This window comes from Hyperolius riggenbachi, chromosome 6, assembly GCF_040937935.1.
Source record: "Hyperolius riggenbachi isolate aHypRig1 chromosome 6, aHypRig1.pri, whole genome shotgun sequence".
Classification (NCBI taxonomy): domain Eukaryota; kingdom Metazoa; phylum Chordata; class Amphibia; order Anura; family Hyperoliidae; genus Hyperolius; species Hyperolius riggenbachi.
Genome location: NC_090651.1, coordinates 348,515,002 through 348,536,118, shown reverse-complemented (window position 1 = coordinate 348,536,118; position 21,117 = coordinate 348,515,002). Strand labels below are relative to the sequence as shown.

The 21,117-nt window shown below is 44.2% G+C and overlaps 1 protein-coding gene across 3 annotated transcripts in view; it reads left to right on the top strand.

Annotated features, from left to right (window-relative positions):
- The window catches only part of PADI2 (peptidyl arginine deiminase 2), a 168,784-nt gene that overhangs the window by 74,384 nt on the left and 73,283 nt on the right, over positions 1-21,117 (top strand). Inside the window, exon 1 of one of the 3 annotated variants that reach the window (XM_068241584.1) lies at positions 1,762-2,112. The exons of the other annotated variants lie outside the window; for them this stretch is intronic. Coding sequence (XP_068097685.1) covers positions 2,030-2,112 — 83 coding nt within the window. The 5' untranslated portion in view covers positions 1,762-2,029. Of the gene's footprint in view, positions 1-1,761; positions 2,113-21,117 lie in introns of those variants that run through there. 3 annotated transcript variants of the gene reach the window in all.

The window sequence follows — 21,117 nt, the reverse complement described above, 5'->3', positions numbered from 1 at the left end:
ATATATAGAATAGACTACTGAGGGGCAGGTGGCTAGTCTACAGTGGCGTAGCAATAGGGAGATGCAGAGGTAGCGACTGCACCAGTGGCCCTCCTTTAACCACTTTATTAGCACTTTATGGCTGCTAAGCTGGGAATAATCACCCATAGAAGTGCTTTGATCATTTGTAACCATTTATAGACTGTTCTCCTTAGCAGCCTACACCTCTCTGATACAGCAGCTGTCCTTGGCAGGTTTGGGTGTTCCATATCAATTGTTATGTATAAAGGGCTTAAAGAGAACCTGTACTGAGTAAAAATATTTAAAATAAACACATGAGGTAACTTCAAATGAACATTACATAGTTACCTTGCCATCAGTTCCTCTCAGAAGCTCACCACTTTCTTCTGACAATAATCCCTTCCAGTTCTGACAATATTTTGTCAGATCTGAAATATATCAGTTGCTGTCAGTAAAATATCAGTTGCTGTCAGTTATAGCTGAGAGGAAAACTGATGTACCAGGTAATGTCCATGTTTCCCTATGGCTCAAGTGGGCGATGTTACAGTTTAACTGTGTGCTGACCAGAAAGCTGTTATGGGTAATGGCCATTTTCAAAATGGAGGACGGAAAATTCCCTTGATCATAGTGAACAAATAGGACGCGGGACAGGAGAAAGACACTGAGGAGTAGACTACATGGAAGGTAAGTATGACTTGTGTATGCTTATTTTGACTTTTAATTTTCAGTTCAGGTTTTCTTTAAGGGGGCTCAATGTTAAACTTGCACTGGGGCCCAAAGCTCCTAAGCTACGCTACTAGGGGTCTATTTAATTCCCATGTGATATACAATGTATAGCCTAACTTCTGTACTTGGGGTATATTTAATCCTCTTGTGTGATATACAATGTATAGCCTGCCTGCTGTATATTGGTGATACAGTATATAGTATTGTACACAGAGGATGCATCGCATTATATACAGAAGTGTGTGCTTTGGGGGGGGGGGGGGGGGGGGTATAGTTGCAATGTAGTGCAGTATAGTAGCAATGTATAGCCTGCTGTTAGTGGGTGATCCATTGTGTAGTTGATGATGTATGGATGCTGTACATTGCATGCTGGGAGCAGCAGAGCACATGGTCTCACACTGACTATGTATAGTATATAGGCCTATACAAATGTGATGTACGCAGGACATACATTATGTATGTGCAATGGCTGCATATTTTATTATACGTGTACAGCATACATGGAGCTGTGATATAAGCAGGCCTGACAGACAGAGGAGCTCACAATCAAATCAGATGATGAGAATACAGTATACTGTGTACAGTACAACCTGCACATAACACAGGAGTCACAAAGCTTTTGCACCTGTTTCCACCTTATCTATGTTACTTTTTTAAGCTCCAAAGAGCTAAAATATAATATAATTAGGTAAGAAAGGTAATATTGAAATCAAGTTAATCAGGAACAACTTACTTTTGAGTGATTATTTTGCTTGTAAATGACCTGAAAGTTTATTTTTTTTATCAAATAGGTGATAAATAAGTAATTTATGAGAAGTTTAGTGAATAGAGAACAATGTAGAGAATTATATATACTACCCCCACCCCCTTCATGCCCTGCTGCTTTGGCAATGCCTGTATGAATCTTAGTCATGCTAATAAAGCTATCTTTGATTTGATCAATGCACATACATTTATAGATACACACAGATGTACAATGTATAGACAGACACAGGGCTGAATAATACTGTGTACCTGCAATGCATAGACACGGCGCATAGGGCTATATAGGACACGAGATATATATGCTGTATACACACGCTGTACACCGGCAATGTATAGACACATGGCTGTACCGAACGCCTATAGGATGCATCCATAAGTCGGAGGCTGGCAGGTGATTTATATACGGGCTGCTCTGCTCTCCATACACGGAGTTTCTATAGTTAGAGGCCGGGTGAGTCAGGCTCCGCCCCCTGCCGGGTGGGTGTGGCCCGGATGGTCTCCTGTCTCCGGGTTCTCCAGACTGCAGAGACATCGCAGCATGAGGACCCTACGGCTGGAGCGTGGCCAGAGGCTGCAGCATGTGTGTGTGCTGGGGACCCACCTATCCCTGGATGTCAATGGGTGAGCCCCCCAATAATCTATTGTGTGTACCCTGCAACCCTCTGTACCTACAATGTGTGCTGGGGAACCACCTATCCCTGGATGTCAATGGGTGAACCCCCCAATAATCTATTGTGTGTACCCTGCAAGCCTCTGTACCCCCATTGTGTGCTGGGGAACCACCTATCCCTGGATGTCAATGGGTGAGCCCCCCAATAATCTATTGTGTGTACCCTGCAAGCCTCTGTACCCCCATTGTGTGCTGGGGAACCACCTATCCCTGGATGTCAATGGGTGAGCCCCCCAATAATCTATTGTGTGTACCCTACAACCCTCTGTACCCACAATGTGTGCTGGGAACGCCCCTATCCCTGGATGTCAATTGGTGAGCTCCTAATAATATGCTGTGTGTACCCTACAACAGTGTACCCCCAATTTGTGTGCTGGGGACCCCTCTATTCCTGGATGTCAATTGGTGAGCCCCCCATCACATAATATATTGTGTGTACCTTACAACCCTCTGTACCTCCAATGTGTGCTGGGGACCCCAATAATAAATGGTGTTGACTCTACAGCCCTCTGTACCCCCATTGTGTTTTGGGGACCCCTTATCCCTGGGTATCAATGGGTGAGCCCCACTAATATACTGTGTGTACCCTACAACCATATGTACCCCTGATGTGTTCTGGGGACCCCTTATCCCTGGATGTTAATGGGTGAGCATCCCAATAGCATACTGGGCATACCCCACAACCCTTGGTACCCCAATGTGTGCTGGGGACCCTCCATCCTTGGATGCCAATGAGTTAGCCCCCCAATATCATATTGTGTGTACCCTACGCCCATTGTGTCCTGGGGATCCCCCTATCCCTAGATGTCAATGGCTGAGCCACCCGATATCATACTGAGTGTACCCACCACCCCTCTGTACCCCCAATATGTGCTGGGGACCCCTATTCCAGGATGTCAATGGGTGACATCTTGGAATAGGGATTCCCAATCACCAAAGTACCCAATGTGTGCTGGGGAGCCCCTAACCATGGATGTCAATGGGCGAACCACCTTATTATACTTTGCTCCTCCGCCCCACTTCTGTACCCCCAATTTGTGCTGGGCACCCCTTATCCCTGGATGTCAATGGGTGAGCCCCCAGTATTATGCTGTGTGTACCCATCCACCCTGTTCACCCCAATATGTGCTGAGGACCCCCATGCCCTTAGTTGTCAATGGCTGAGGCCCCAATACAATTCTGTGTGTACCAATTCCCCCTCTTTCCCCATTGTGTGCCCATCGGTGCTGTCTGTGCCTAGCATGCCTGTGTGTCACACACTGAGGCGCTTTACTGTAATCCGATCAACAACACAGCGGTGCCCTTGTACACACCTGAACTGACCCCATATCTATTAAAGTGGACCTGAACTTTTGCCCAGGACGGAAAGGAAAGCATAGAGAAATGCACCCTGTATGTATTTAGAGAGTTCAGCCTGTCTAATTCCCCCTCATCTGTGACTAGTCACAAGTGTAATTTGATCTCTCAGCTGTGTCAGCGGGCTGCCTCGGCAGAGCAGCTAATTTGTAAACACAGGGTGTTAACCCTATGGCTGCTTCCATGAAAGCAGGAAGTAGACACACTGCAGATGTATTGTAGGATTTGTATCAGCTGTAACAAAGAAATGTTTTTCTGCTGTTGCTTATCTTTTAGAGCAGAAAGGAAGTTCTGAGTTCAGGTCCACTTTAACTGTGTGTGTGTGTGTGTGTGTGTGTGTGTGTGTGTGTGTGTGTGTGTGTGTGTGTGTGTGTGTGTGTTTTCCAAACACTTTATTCAATCAGCCTTATGTCACAATATTCATGGGTTTTCTCCAGGCACTCTAGTTTCCTCCCATACTGATAAGGTAATTGGTTCCCTGCTAGAGTCTCACCCATAATAATATGGAAGGATATCAGACTGTGACTATGCTAGGATTACATTGTGAGCTCCTCTGAGGACAGTCAGTGTGGTGACATAACCATGTACTCCGTGACGTGCTGCAGAACATGTCATTGCTATATACATACATAGTAATAATATGATAGGACCTGTGGAGTCGGAATCGAAGTCGCAGTAATTTTGGGTAGTCGGAGTCGGTGGTTTCATAAACTGAGGAGTACTTTTGTATGATTTTTGTACCAAATCCACAGCCCTGGTAAGTATTAAGCTCAACACACACCATGCAATCTTGGTTGTACAGATTTACCAAATCTATGTAGTATAAGGGCCAACAGATTGAAAATACCTTGAATGATTGATTGGATAAGCTCTTATACTACATGAACGTGGTAAGATTGAACAACCAAGATTGTATGGTGTGTGTTGAGCCGTAAGGTGGACACACACCATACAATTTTTAAAATATCTGTTCAATTTAAGAATTGCAATAAATTTTTCTGACTGATTGTAACATTTCAAAAATATGACCAATGTACCACACGTATGTTCAATTTTTCCCCAATTATGATAAAAATGATTGGAAACTCTGACAAAATTGCTAGGGTATGTATATTAATAAATTGACAATTCAACACACACCATACAATCTTTAGAAAGATTGAAGAGAAATATCTGGCATTCCGGATCGATTAAAATCGAAGAAAACGTTAAATCCGATCAGATTTTTCAGTCGAATGAAAAAAAAGCTTTAGATTTTTTTCGGGAAATACAATCGTTTTTATCGACTTAACGTAAAATCGGATCATTTGATTGTATCGTGTGTGGCCACCTTTAGACTAAGGAGTCAGAGTCGGGGAGTCAGAGTCGGAGCCATTTTGGGTACCTGGAGTTGGAGTCGGCAGTTTTATAAACTGAGGAGTCAGATGATTTTTGTACCGACTCCACAGCCCTGGATAGTGCTGCAGAAGATGTCAGTGCTATATTGATGCTTAATGACAACATGGTAGGACATTGGGTATAACTATGGCAGTATTAGATTGTGAGCTCCTCTGAGGGCAGTCAGAGACATGACTATGTACTCTGTAATGTGCTGCAGAAGATGTCAGTGCTACAGAAATACATAATAATAATAATAATAATAATAATAATATCCGTTACCAAGGACTGAACGTCATCCCAATCAGTAGCCGATACTCCCTTTCCCATGAGAAATCTTTTCCTTTTCACAAACTGATCATCAGGGCGGTCTGTGTGGCTGATATTGTGGTGAAACCTCTCTCAATGCGATGTTGGGACCATGGTTCTGACATCACACTGTGGGAGTTGCATTTTGGGTAATAACAGCTGTTTCCAACTTCCAAAAAAGCAAGCAGCATCTCCTTCCAGTGACCTCACCTGCCAGCAGTAAAAATATCACCATGTGATAAATGTCTGAATGTAAATCGGGGAGAGGAAAGATTTTACTATGAGCGAACACTGACTAAATCATTTATACATAATTATTGTAAAAATTAAGCAATTTTTTTTTATTACATTATTTTCACTGGAGTTCCTCTTTAAGCCCTAGTCTGCCGCAGGATTATTCTATCCTCCCCCTTCGGAAATATTGGTCTCTGTAGCCCCCTTTGTGTAAGGGATTAACCACATTACGTGGACAAGCAGTTTATTGATCTATGTACCTAAAGTATGTATTTGCCGGTTTTTGACTTTGTGCGCTGTATGTCATTTGCTGCCGCTGACTAAGCAGGGCTCCCCTGCGAAACGGCTGTCAGGGCAACTTTATTTCAAACCATGTCAGAAGACTTGAGGAGTTATTAAAGGTGCCGCTTATGAATCTATTGCCCGCATGCTTTTCCTTTCCTTGCATCATCACTGACTGGTTAATTGCCTGGAGGCACAGTCTCTGCACCTGCTGCTCCTCCACTGCTAGTTCTTATTCTAGTGCCAATAATCTTCTTCTCCTCATTCATACTCTGTAAAGTACTGCAGAAGATGTCAGTGCTATATAAATACATTATAATAATAATATGGTAGGACATTAGACTATGACTATGGTAGGATAAGATTGTGAGCTCCTCTGAGGACAGTCAGTGACATGACTATGTACTCTGTAAAGTGATGCAGAAGAAGAAGTCAGTGCTATATAAATACATAATAATATGATAGGACATTAGACTATGACTATGGTAGGATAAGATTGTGAGCTCCTCTGAGGACAGTCAGTGACATGACTATGTACTCTGTAAAGTGCTGCAGAAGAAGTCAGTGCTATATAAATACATAATGATATGGTAGGCCATTAGTGTGTCATATATATATATATATATATATATCATTTTTTTTATGGTAACAACAAACGATGTATACAGGAAAATCATGACAATTAACAAGGCTGCCCAAACGTTCTCATCCCACTGTAACAGTAATATTATACGGCTGCTGTACTGTAGAAGGAAAATTAGCAGTTTCTTTCTGTTATGGGGTATAGACAGTGTAAAGCTGGCCACTAACGGTCCAGTTTCTAGCAGAAATACTGATCGGATGAAAAATCGTTCACTACACCATCAACTAACCAATCATTGCTTCCTATCTATCACGACGACCAAGAAAATCCAAATTTTAATTCGACGAAAATTCATTCGGGCGACATTTTTTTCACTCGTTCATAATCGATTGTGTCCATCAATGGAGATTATTTACAACCAATCCGATCAGAATTTCTGATCGCTTGAAAGATTTTTCGCTAGAAATTGGACCATTAGTGGCCAGCTTAAGATTTTGGGCTTGATTCACAAAGCGGTGCTAACTGTTAGCACGCCTGTGAAAACCCCCTTAGCACGTCTAAACAAACTTTTCGCGCATAAAACTTTACGCGCGCAAAACTTTATGCGCGTAAAACTTTACGCGCGTACTGCACAGAGCACAGGGCGCACCGCGCGAAGTGCCCATTAAAGCCTATGGGACTTAGCGCGCGTAAAACTTTGCGCGCATAAAACTTTATGCGCGCAAAGTTAGCGCACGATCTGATTGAGAAATCCGGTGCTAACCTACTTAGCACCCTGGTTAGCGCGTCTAAAGACTTTAGACGTGCTAAGTAGGTTAGCACCGCTTTGTGAATCAAGCCCTTTGTGTGTGTGTGTGTGTGTGTGTGTGTGTGTCTGCTGTAATGTAAGATTTCTGGCAATATTGTGTGTGTGTGTGTGTGTGTGTGTGTGTCTGGGGTACACATTTGCACCATCAGGGTAGGCAGGGACATGGATTGGCACCAGTGATTAGCAGAGGCTGCAGCCATGGATTGTCCAATCGGGTGTGTCGGGTCAGCACTGGCAGGATTATCCGGTTATAACGCTCTGATGATCGGCGGCCCTGGGCGATTCTGTTTATTCTACACATCTATTCATGTCTCTATCCTGAGTTCCGCTCAGACTTTATGCTACAGATAAGTAGTGATGGGGAATGAGATGCAGATAAACACAATTAAATTTAAGGGCTAATTCTATACAAATGTATGCAGCTTGGATTTGCATCTTACTGACCCTCCCCAGACACAGTCAATGAATGGCCAATCCTTCTGACCTAATCTAACCTCTCAATACAAATCAACAGCAATTACATTTGGCCCAACTTCAAACTGCATACACAATGGAACCACTGTTCATCAAGTTGGAAATGTGATTTACTGATCATTCCTATTCTTGTGTTCATTGTAGTCATGTAGCCAGGTATCCTGGGGGTGACTGGGATTTTCATGGGGTAATTATGGGGTAACACTGTGGTTACCATGGGTTAACACTGCACTAATTGTGGCATAAGGCTGGGGATAAGGTATGGCAATTGTGGGGTGACTGAAGTAATTGTGGGGTAACACTGGTTATTATGGGGTAACATTGGGTGACAGTGGAGTAATTGTGACATAACAATTGGGTGATTGTGGAGTAACGCTGTAGTATCTTTAGGGTGATACTGGGGTAATTGTAGCATAACACTGGGGTATCTGTAGGGTAATTGTGGCACAACACTGGGGTAATTGTAGCACAACACTGGGGTAATTGTAGCACAACACTGGGGTAATTGTTGCAGAACACTGGGGTAACTGCGACACTGGGGTAATTGGGGTCACATGCGGCAGAATTCCTCTGAGAATACACAGAGAACATAATCTGCAAAGAATGAACCCCACAGAACTGGAGGCAGTGTAATGATGAGCAGTCTGTGTGTTCCTCATTGGGCAGAGGGATACTACTAGGGCCTGGGCAGAGGGATACTACTAGAGTCTGCACAAAAGTAAGGCCTAGTGCACACCGAGCGGTTTTTGGAGCGATCCGCCGGCCGCATCCGCCTGGAAAAACGCTTGGCTAATGTATTGCAATGGGATGGTGCACACCGGCGGTTTGAGGTTTTTGCCAAGCCGCAAACGCGCCTCCTGCTGCACGTTTGCGGTTTTCGGAAGCGTTTCGTCCTCAATGTAAAGTATAAGAAAAACGCAAACCGCTCTGAAAAACACTACTTCAGAGCGGTTTGCCAGGCATTTTTGTTACAGAAGCTGTTCAGTAACAGCTTTTACTGTAACAATATGTGTAATCTGCTACACAAAAACGCACCCAAAACCGCTAGGTATGTTTAGAAAACCTCTCTAAACATACCTAGAATCACTCTGAAATCAGCTCCCAAAACCGCTAGCGTATTGCGGATCTGCTAACGGTTTTGGTGTGCACTGGGCCTAACAGACCAAGGTGAACAAAGAGTACCATTTCCAGACAAGAGGAACTGTCCCCAATTCCCCCCCCCCCCCCCCCCCTGCTGTACTATTACCGCTAATCTATCTATATATATATATATATATATATATATATATATATATATATATATATATATATATATATATATATATATATATATATATATATATATATATATATATATATATATATATATATATATATATATATATATATATATATATATATATATATATATATATATATATATATATTTATGTGTGTGTGTGTGCCGCGATCACCCGAAAACGGCTTGACCGATTTGAACGAAACTTGGTACACAGATCCCTTACTACCTGGGATGATATGTTCTGGGGGTCTTGCGGCCCCCCTGCACATGTGGGCGGAGCTACAAACAGCAAATCAGATTCCACCCATTCAAGTCAATGGAAAAAATGTAAAAGGCTGCCATTCTCGCAGTAATCAAGCCAGAGTCCCCACACATGGCACAGTTGGTCACTTGGTGACCGAGGTTACAAATCCAGGAAAAGTGGGCGGAGCATAAAACAGCCAATCAAATTTCAGCCGTTCATTTTAAATGGGAAAATGTAAACTGCAGCCATTCTTAGACTGTTAATCGCAGGGTTCTCAAACTTGGCACACTTGGTCACTGGGTGAACGTGATTAAGATTCAAGAAAATGGGTGGAGCCTACAACTACCAACCAAAATTCACCTATTGGTTTTCAAGGGGAATATTTAAACTGCTGCTATTCTTAAGCTGGCCACTAACGGTCCAATTTCTAGCGAAAAATCGTTCGAGCGATCAGAAATTCTGATCGGATTGGTTGTAAATAATCTCCATTGGTGGACACAATCGATTATGAATGGGTAAAAAAAATGTCGCCCGAATGAATTTTCGTCGAACGAAAATTTGGATTTTCTTGGTGGTCGTGATAGGAAGCAAAGATTGGTTAGTTGATGGTGTAGTGAACGATTTTTCGTCCGATCAGAATTTCTGATCGCTCGAATGATTTTTCACTAGAAATTGGACAGTTAGTGGCCACCTTTACACTTTTAATGGCAGAGGCTTCAAACTTGCTACAGTTGGTCATTGGGTGACTGGGGTCCAAATTCACTAAAGGGGTGGGGCCACATACAGCCAATCAGAGTTCCTTGGTGGATAAACTGCTTCCATTCACACATTTTTGATGCCAGGAACCTGACAGCTCACAAACTTGGTCATTGAGTGACTGTGTGTCAAGGTTACAAAAAGTGGGCGGAGCCAAAACAACTTTTACTGGGAAAATATAAACTGCAGCCATTCTTACACCGTTAATGGCAGGGTTCTCAAACTTTGCACAGTTGGTCATTGGGTGACAGATTAAGATTTTGGAAGGTGGGTAGAGCCTACAACAGCCAATAAAAATTCACCTTTTGATTTTCAAAGGGAATATTTCATCTGCTTCTCTTATACTGGTAAAAGCAGATGCCTCAAACCTGGTACCGTTGGTCACTGGGTGACTAGGGTCCAAATTCAGGAAGGGGGCGAAGCCACAAACAGCCAGATTTGTTTATTTTTCAATGGAAATATACAAAGTATTGATACCAAGGACCCCAAAGCTGATAAACTTGATAATTGAGTGACTGTATGTCAAGGTTAGAAAAAGTGGGCGGTGCCAACAACTTCATTTTTTACATTGCAGGGTTCCCAAACTTTACACAATTGGCCACTGGTTGACTGGGATGAATATTCAGAAATGTGGGTGGAGCCTAAAACAGCCAATCAAAATGTACCTATTGATTTTTAAGGGGAATATTCACATTGCTACCATTCTTACACTGTTAGTGGCAGAGGCCTCAAACCTGATACAGTCAGTCATTGGGTGACTGGGGTCCAAATTCACTAAAGGGGTGGAGCCACAAACAGCCAATCACATTTGTTTGATTGATTTCAGCCATACTGTTATTGGCAGAGTTCTCAAACGTGACACAGTTGGCCACTGGGTGACTGGGACTAATATTCAGAAAAGTGGGTGGAGCCTACAGCAGCCAATCAAAATTCACCTTTTGATTTTCAAGGGGAATATTTACATTGCTGCCTTTCATGCACTCTTAATGGCAGAGGCCTAAAATCTTCTACAGTCAGTCACTGGGAGACTGGGGTTTAAATTCTGAAGGGAGCGGACCAAAAACAGCCAATCAAATTTGTTTAATTTCAATGGTAAAATGCAACTTATTGATGCCAAAGACCCCAAAGCTCATAAACTTGGTCATTAAGTGACTGTATGTCAAGATTAGAAATAGTGGGCGGAGCCAAAAACAACTAACTTTTTACATGGGGAAATGTAAACTGCAGATTTTCTTACACTGTTAATGGCAGGGTTCTCAAACTTCACACAGTTGGTCACTGGGTGACTAGGATTAATATTCGGAAAAGTAGGTGGAGCCTACAAGAGCCAATCAAAATTCACCTATTGATTTTCAAGGGGAATATTGAAACTGCAGCCATTGTCACACTGTTAATAGCAGAGGCCTCAAACCTGCTACAGTCGGTCGTTAAGTGTATGGGGTTCAAATTCAGTAAAGGGGCGGAGCTAAAAACAGCCAGATTTCTTTGATAAACTGCTTCCATTAGCACAATTTTGATGCCAGGAACCCAAAACTCACAAACTTGGTCATTGAGTAGTGACTGTGTGTCAAGCTTACAAAAAGTGGGTGGAGTTAAAAACAGATTTATATGGGAAATTGTAAATTGCAGCCCTTCTTCGCTGTTAATGGCAGGGTTCTCAAACTTAGCATAGCTGGTTACTGGGTGACTGGGATTAATATTCAGAAAAGTGGGTGGAGCCTAAAAATGCCAATCAAAAATCACATGTCACTTTTCAAGGAGAATATTAAAATTGCTGCCATTCTTGCACTGTTAATGGCACAAGCCTCAAACCTGGTACAGTTGGTCATTGGGTCACTGAGGTTCAAATTCAGAAAAGGGGACAGAGCCACAAACCGTGAATCAGATTTGTTTCATTTCGTGGGAAAATACAAATTCTTGATGCCAAGGACCCCAAAACGCACAAACTTGGGCATTGAGTGACTCTGTGTCCAGGTTACAAAAAGTGGGTGGAGCCAAAAACAAATTTCACTGGGAAAGTGTAAACTGCAGCCCTTCTTACACTGTTTATTTCAGGGTTCCCAAACTTTGCCCAGATGGTCACTGAGTGACTGAGATTAATATTCAGGGAAGTGGGTGGGGCCTATAATAGCCAATCAAAATTCACCTGTTGATTTTCAAGTGGAATATTTAAATTCCTTCCATTTTTACACTGTTAATAGCAGATGCCTCAAACCTGCTACAGTTGGTCATTGGGTGACTAGGGTTCAAATGCTGGAGAGGGGCGGAGCCACAAACAGCCTATCTGATTTGTTTAATTTCTATGGGAATATACAAATTATTGATGCCAAGGGCCCCAAAGCTCACAAACTTGGTCATTGAGTGTTTGTGTGTTAGGGTTAGAAAGTGGGCGGAGCCAACACCAGTCAAATACACACCCGGGCAACGCCGGGTCATCAGTGGGTGGAGACAATACAAATTTCACTGGGAAAATGCAGCCATTCTTACACTGTTAATGGCAGGGTTTTTAAACTTTGCACAGTTGGTCACTGGGTGACTGGGATTAATATTCAGAAAAGTGGGTGGAGCCTACAAAAGTGAATCAAACTTCACCTGTTGCTTTTCAAGGGGAATATTTAATTGCTACCATTCTTGAACCGTTAATGGCACAGGCCTCAAACCTGGTACAGTTGGTTATTGGGTGACTGGGGTTCAAATTCAGAAAAGGAGGTGGAGCCACACAGCCAATCAGATTTGTTTCATTTCAATGCAGATTATTGATACCAAAGACCACAAAGCTCACAAACTTGGTCAGTGAGTAATTGTGTGTTAGGGTTAGAAAAAGTAGGCGGAACCAACACCAGCCAAATACATACCCGGGCAACGCCGGGCAATCAGCTAGTAATACTAATAAAACTGATGGTATCCAGAACCAAGCGAATATTATTCATTCTTTAATCTGCTAGCTAAGACCTTGCTGTAAACCCCTCCCCCCACCCCCCCCCCCCACCCCCCGTATTCTTGTTCTTGTTCATCACTGGCTGTCTGTTCTATAATAAGTCTCATGTTGGTTGTTGCATTATTGCTGGAATTTTTGCCACAATGTGCAAATATTTCATCACATCCAGAGGAAATGGTCCTCTCCTGTGTGGGGGGAAGGGGGGGGGGGGGTCCGGCACACACGCAGACCATGTGATCTGTAGATGTGTGTGGAGCTGGCTCTGGGGGTTTATTGTGCAGAATTTACAGGAAATAAAAAGCACAGGCCAGCTCCAGTATACAATAGATCAGACACTGGCTATTAGTTTCTGTTGTGGGGCTGCTACATTTATAATTATCTCATAATAACCCAGGCATTGAGCAACACTGTAGTGTTTTTAGTCATAGCCTACCTGTTGCAGTTTATAATCGCCATTGCTTTGTGCTGTGGGACTTATTTATTTATAACTGTCTCATAGTAAGCCAGGCATTGAGCAGCGTTGCTGTTTACCTGCAGTGTGTAGTCGTAAGTCTACCTGTTACACTTCACCATCACCATCGCCCTGTGCTGTGGGCCTTATTTTGATACATTTATTATTCTATTAACCAAGAATTGAAGTTTGTGGGAGCCTTATTGCATTGTGGGAAATAACAGCTGTTTACAACTGCCAAGAAAAGCAAGCAGCAGCTACTTTCACTGACATTACCTGCCAGCAGTAAACATGTGATAAATGTCAGAATGTAGATCAGGGAGAGGAAAGATTTTACAATGAGCAAACACTGACTAAATTGTTAATACATAATTATTGAAAAAAATTAAGCACTTTTTTTTTTAATTACATTATTTTCACTGTAGTTCCTCTTAAAGCCCTAGTCTGCCGCAGGACTCCTTAAAGGAGAACTGTAGTGAGAGGGATATGGAGGCTGCCATATTTATTTCTTTTTAAGCAATACCAGTTGCCTGGCAGCCTTGATGGTCTATTTGCCTAAAGAAGTGTCTGAATCACACCAGAAACAAGCATGCAGCTAATCTTGTCATATCTGTCTAAATTTGTCATGCTGCATGCTTGTTCAGGGCCTATGGCTGAAAGTATTAGAGGCAGAGGATTAGCTGAATAGCCAGGCAACTGGTATTGCTTAAAAGGAAATAAATATGGCAGCCTCCATATACCTCTCACTACAGTTCTCCTTTAAGTGAGATTATTCTATCCTCCCCCCCCCCCCCCTTTTTTATTTTTTTATTTTATTTTATTTTTTTAATTTATTACATTATTTTTACTGGAGTTCCTCTTTAAAGGATACCCAAGGTGACATGAGATAGACATGGGTATGTACAGTGTCTAGCACACAAATAACTATGCTGTGCTCCTTTTTTTTTTTTCTTTCTCTGCCTGAAAGAGTTAAATATCAAGTATGTAAGTGGCTGACTCAGTCTTGACTCAGACAGAAAGTGACTGCAGTGTGACCCTCACTGCTTAGAAATTCCAACTATAAAACACTTTCCTAGCAGAAAATGGCTTCTGAGAGCAGGAAAGAGATAAAAAGGGGCAATAGTTCATAGATTTTAGCTCTGGCATACTTCAATGAATGTGATTTGAGGCATGTTTATGCATTAACCGGCACATGTTCCCCTTCACCAGTCACGGATATGTAAATCCTGCCACGGCTGCGGGAGCATGTGCAAGCTCGCGCATCTGCCGCAACTACGCTGGACGGATAACTCCATCCAGATTAATTTACAGTGGCGCAATCTGGACTGATATATCTGTCCAGATAGCAGAAAGTGGTTAAGCCAGGCATTGAGCAGCGTTGCTGTTTACCTGCAGCGTATAGTCCTGGACTACCTGGTGCAGTTCACCATCATCATTGCTTTGTTACATTTCCCATACAGCTTTGTGTTACCTCCATGTACACAACTTCCTGTGCATATTTTATTGCCGGGTACAAGGGGATTGAACTCGATATACACAAGAAGCGGGTTTCCTTGTAGATCATGTACTCTGCGGAGGAGAATGTATGGGAGTGAATCACGTGGGATTGGTGGATATTTTAGGCGATATTTTAGCGGACAACGCATTCGCCACTTTATAATTACAGCCGTGTATAGGATATGGCATGCTTCTTGTTGAAATGTTCCTCACAGACCTCTGTTGCCAGGCAACCATTGTTTATGGGACTGTCGCTAAGCTGTGAGTCCTGTGCCAGGACGCCATGCCCGGCACATACATGAATGGCATAGATAAGTTCCGTGTAACATGCGCCAGCCTATAGAGTTACTCTGTTATTCTTACAGGAAAGGTCACGCAGCATTGATAGAATCCCCCAGCATTCCACCCTCTGCTCCTCGCATGATGCCATTGCTCCTGGCGACCGTATCACCGTGAAATAACTTCAGGCAAATCCTCCGGCCTCCGCCAGCTGTTAATGTATATAATCCGGGTGTAGATTGCGTCCATCGTACTTCCATCTATGACATCAAGTCCGTTCAGTGCCAACTAGTTCACAAGTTTCACCGGAGCATCTGTTCAACACGGGATATGATGCAGCTTATGTGTGAAAGCATAGCTCATGTGTCCCACACGGGATAGGGTATAGCTGATGTGCCCCACACAGAATAAGGTATAGCTCATGTGCCCCACACTATAGCTTATGTGCCCCATCTGCTGAAGCTGCAATTTTTTGCAGTGTAATGCAGGGGATCCTCTGCTCTTTCACTTTGGTCTGGCATGCTGGTGCCACCGGCAGTGACAAGCACAAACTACAGAGGGTCATTACGACGGCGGAGAGGATCATTGGCAGACCCCTCACTTGCACACCTATACAACACAAGGCTGCATTCTAGGGCACTGAAGATGGCGAACGACTCTTCCCCACCCAGACAACCGCTACTTCAGTTTGCTCCCATTGGGCCCGGAGGCTAGGGCCATCCCCACTAGGACCGCCAGACTCATGAACTTATTTTTTTCCCTCGGCTGTCAGCCTCCTAGACTCCCTCGACATTCTCCCATCGGGCCCATCTCCAGCCTCCCACCCCAAGGGTGACAAGGGGAATCAATCGGTCACACCAAATGACTAACTCGACCCTTATGTCAACCTGAACTGTATACAGGACGATCTGTTTTATGTACAATGAGCAATGTAAATGTAATGGATGTTCTTCTACTTGATAAGTCTTGCTTACTTGTCCACCTATCTATCCATGTCCTTCTCTGGAGCTATGTATTGTGCCAAACCCAATTCCGGGCGTGACTCTGTTATGCTTGGCGAAATAAACATTTCTGATTTCTCATTCTGATTTCAAACGAAATTGAACACCAGGACTGAGTTGCAGGCCAACCTTAATAGTGGCCTCCTCCCTCCCTTATAAAGTTCCCAGGTTTCTAATGGCTGTCCTCCCACCTCCATACAGTTTCCTGGTGTCTAATGCCTCCTCCCTCCCCTATACAGTTCCCTGGTGTCTAATGCCTCCTCCCTACCCTATACAGTTCCCTGGTGTCTAATGCCTCCTCCCACCTCCATACAGTTCCCTGGTGTCTAGTGGTCCTCCCTCCTCTACACAGTTATCTGGTGTGTAGTGCCCACCTCCCTACCCTATACAGTTCTCTGGTGTCTAGCGCTTTTCCCCCTTCCTTCCCCATATGTTTTCCCTGATGATCTAGGACTTCACCCCCAATATAGCTTCCCTGGTGGTCTAGAGTGAGCCAAACATAATGCAAAGCAAGGAAACCACTTGCGGGCCGGAGTTTGACATGGATGGTTTAAATCCCGATCAAACTCTTTATAAAAAAAATGTTCCCACAAGTAACACTTTTTTAACTGTTCTGCTGATATGACTCAGGCCTGGCTGCAGTCTAATATGACCCAGGCCTGGCGTGGTCTGATTTGACCCAGGCCTGGCTGCGGTCGGATATGACTCAGGCCTGGTGGCAGTCCTCAGTAATAGAGACGCTTTCCAACTTTGCATTTTGTAAATAACCATTCTCCAGCTGTCACTCTGTCCTGATATGACCCAGGGCATGGGTCATGTTCTTAATGTATGATACATGGTTCTAAATCTGGACTATGTTTTGTTTTTCTTCTCTGATTGGTTCTCCTGTCATAGCAGCATTCGTTCAATTCCACATTTTCTCGTCTCATCACCATGTGATGTGGAGGTTGTTATTAATCCAGATAATGGCTGAGCTGGCACGATTTTCTAGTCCCTGTCACTCTTACATCTGAGGGGGACATATGGAACATTCGGGGGTGTTCTTGCCTAAGGACCCCTTACCTACAAGGTAGCTTCCTCCCAGGAATGAACCAATATTCTCCTGTGTCAAACATGGCTCTACTAACTACTGCTTGGAGATCCTGAGGGACTTCTAGGTCCAGATGGACAGACCGGTACTTGCAAATCAAGCGGACATGGTGGTGGTAGACCAGGATTGCGACACTGAAGTGGTGGTGATAAACATGGCAGTGCCAAGTGACCGCAATATCAGGTAGGAGAATGGAGAAGTAACGGCCCGAAGGAGAAGATTTGAGAAGTACGCCCTCAGTGGTCCCAGTGCTGGTTGGAGACTCCTAAGATGGAATCTCATACCTCAAGGTGGCCACTAACGATCTAATTTCTAGCGAAAAATCGTTTAAGCGATCAGAAGTTCTGATTGGCAGTGAAATCGTTCACTACACCATCAACAAACCAATCTTTGCTTCCTATCTATCACAACCAACAAGAAAATCCAAATTTTGGCTCGACGAAAATCCAATCGGACGATAGTTTTTATAATCGTTCGTAATTGATTGTGCCCATCAACAGAGATTTACAACCAATCCAATCAGAATTTCTGATCGCTCAAACGATTTTTCGCTAGAAATTGGACAGTTAGTGGCCACCTTCAGGAACATCAGAAATCTCTCTCCAGAAGAGCACAGGGCTAGGAATGGATAAAATACTCTGCAGAGCCCTCAAACTAGCAGACCTTAGAGGGACCTTCTGTGTGTCACCGTGAAATAGTCCCTTCCTGCAGCCTGGAAAGATGGGGGCTCTGTGATGTATGGTTCCTGGATCTCTGGACACCGGAGCCGGGCTTCTCATGTGCTGGTGCAACGCATTCCTCTGGGATTCTCTGTGACATCCTAGAACCTGTCGGGGGCACGTTGCACGTTACTGAGGCCCCCTAGAAGATTAAGCCGAGATTTGGGTGTGACGTGAATCCAGCTCAGTTATTCATACTTTTATCGTCTGGGTGTGATTGGCTGTCGTCGAGAAAAGGACGGGATGGAGCCGCACTAAAAGGTGCCCAAAATACAGACACAGAACATTTATAGCATGCTTTTCTCCTGGCGGATTCAGGGCTGCAGCCACTCAGGGCTCTCCACAGGCGACTAGGGTCATTGGGGAGCCTTGCCCAAACACTTCTTGCTGTTTTACGTACTATCTTACAGTAAACCTGAACTGAAAGTTAAAAGCCAAAATAAATGTGTCATACTCACCCCCCCTCCTTTTCTACTCTCCTGCGTCCTGTTTGCCCACTGTGGTCCATGGAATTCTCAGTTTCCATTATAACTGACAGCAACTGATATTTGTCAGGTCTGACAAAATCTAGTCAGAACTGGAAGGCGTGGTTGTTAGAAGAAATTACTGAGCTTCTGTGAGGAACTGACAGCGAGGGATGTATGTAATATTTATTTGCAGGTGCATACATTCTTTATTTTAAAGAGACACTGAAGCGAAAAAAAAATTATGATATTATGATTTGTATGTGTAGTACAGCTAAGAAATAAAACATTAAGATCAGATACATCAGTCTAATTGTTTCCAGTACAGGAAGAGTTAAGAAACTCCAGTTGTTATCTCTATGCAAAAAAGCCATTCATTTCTACGACTTTCAAAAGTCCTGGAGAGGGCTGTCTTCTGACTTTTATTATCTCAACTGTTCGTTAACTATTTACTTTTTCTCTGCCAGAGGAGAGGTCATTAGTTCACAGACTGCTCTGAAAGAATCATTTTGAATGCTGAGTGTTGTGTAATCTGCACATATTAGAGAATGATGCAATGTTAGAAAAAACACCATATACCTGAAAATAAAAATATGAGAATATTTTCTTTGCTGCTAATCTTCTAGTAATTATTCATAGTACACAACCAAATCATTATATCATATATTTTTTTTTCGCTTCAGTATCTCTTTAACCACTTGCCGACCGCCTACTTCATATTGGCGGCGGCAAAGTGGCAGCCCCAGGACCACGTAACGCAGATTGGCGTCAGGTCCTGGGGCACTCTCTGGCCGGGGATCGCGCGCTGGGATGCGCGCGCATCCGCCGGCAATAGGCTCCGCCCACCCGCGACGTCAACCCGCCGGCCAATCGGAAGCGCCGGCGGGTTGTTAACCCGACGATCGCCGGATAGGAAGCGTATAATACTCTTTGTAATGTTTACAAAGTGTATTATACAGGCTGCCTCCTGTCCTGGTGGTCCCAGTGTCCGAGGGACCACCAGGGCAGGCTGCAGCCACCCTAGTCTGCACCCAAACACACTGATCTGCCCCCTGATCGCCCACAGTACCCCTCAGACCCCCCCCCTGCCCACCCCCCAGACCACCGTTTGCACACAATCACCCCCCTAATCACCCATCAATCACTCCCTGTCACTATCTGTCAACGCTATTTTTTTTTTTTAGTCCCTAAACTGCCCCCTGCTCCCTCCTGATCACCCCCCCCCCACCCCTCAGATTCTCCCCAGACCCCCCCAGACCCTCCCCCCCCGTGTACTGTATGCATCTATCCCCCCTGATCACCTGTCAATCACCCCCTGTCACTGCCACCCATCAATCAGCCCCTAACCTGCCCCTTGCGGGCAATCTGATCACCCACCCACACCAATAGATCGCCCGCAGATCCGACATCAGATCACCTCCCAAATCCATTGTTTACATCTATTCTCTCCTCTAAACACCCACTAATTACCCATCAATCACCCATCAATCACCCCCTATCACCACCTGTCACTGTTACCCATCAGATTAGACCCTTGCGGGCACCCAATCACCCGCCCACACGCTCAGATTGCCCTCAGACCCCCGCCTTATCAATTCGCCAGTGCAATATTTACATCTGTTATTCCCTGTAATAACCCACTGATCACCTGTCAATCACCCATCAATCACCCACTGTCACTGCCACCCATCAATCACCCCCTGTCACTGCCACCCATCAATCAGCCCCTAACCTGCCCCTTGCGGGCAATCTGATCACCCACCCACACCAATAGATCGCCCGCAGATCCGACATCAGATCACCTCCCAAGTGCAGTGTTTACATCTCTTCTCTCCTCTAAACACCCACTAATTACCCATCAATCACCCCCTATCACCACCTGTCACTGTTACCCATCAGATTAGACCCTAATCTGCCCCTTGCGGGCACCCAATCACCCGCCCACACCTCAGAACGCCCTCAGACCCCAGCCCTGATCACCTCGCTAGTGCATTGCTTGCATCTATTTCCCCCCTCTAATCACACCTTGAGACACCCATAAATCACCTCCTGTCACCCCCTAGCACACCTACCCATCAGATCAGGCCCTAATTTGCCCCGTGTGGGCTCCTGATCACTCGGCCAAACCCTCAGATCCCCCTCAGACCCCCTTCCGATCACCTCCCCAGTGCATTGATTGCATCTATTTTCCCCTCTAACCGCCCCCTGAGACACCCATCAATCACCTCCTGTCACCCCCCTAGCACTCCTATCCATCAGATCAGGCCCAATACATCCTGTCATCTAAGAGGCAACCCTGCTTATGACCGTTTCCACAAAATTTGCCCCCTCATAGACCACCTGTCATCAAAATTTGCAGATGCTTATACCCCTGAACAGTCATTTTGAGAAATTTGGTTTCCAGACTACTCACAGTTTTGGGCCCGTAAAATGCCAGGGCAGTATAGGAACCCCACAAGTGACCCCATTTTAGAAAGAAGACACCCCGAGGTATTCTGTTAGGTGTATGATGAATTCATAGAAGATTTTATTTTTTGTCAAAAGTTAGCGGAAATTGGATTTTTATTGTTTTTTTCACAAAGTGTCATTTTTCACTAACTTGTGACAAAAAATAAAATCTTCTATGAACTCACCATACCCCTAACGGAATACCTTGGGGTGTCTTCTTACTAAAATGGGGTCACTTGTGGGGTTCCTATACTGCCCTGGCATTTTAGGGGCCCTAAACCGTGGGGAGTAGTCTAGAAAACAAATGCCTCAAAATGACCTGTGAATAGGACGTTGGGCCCCTTAGCGCACCTAGGCTGCAAAA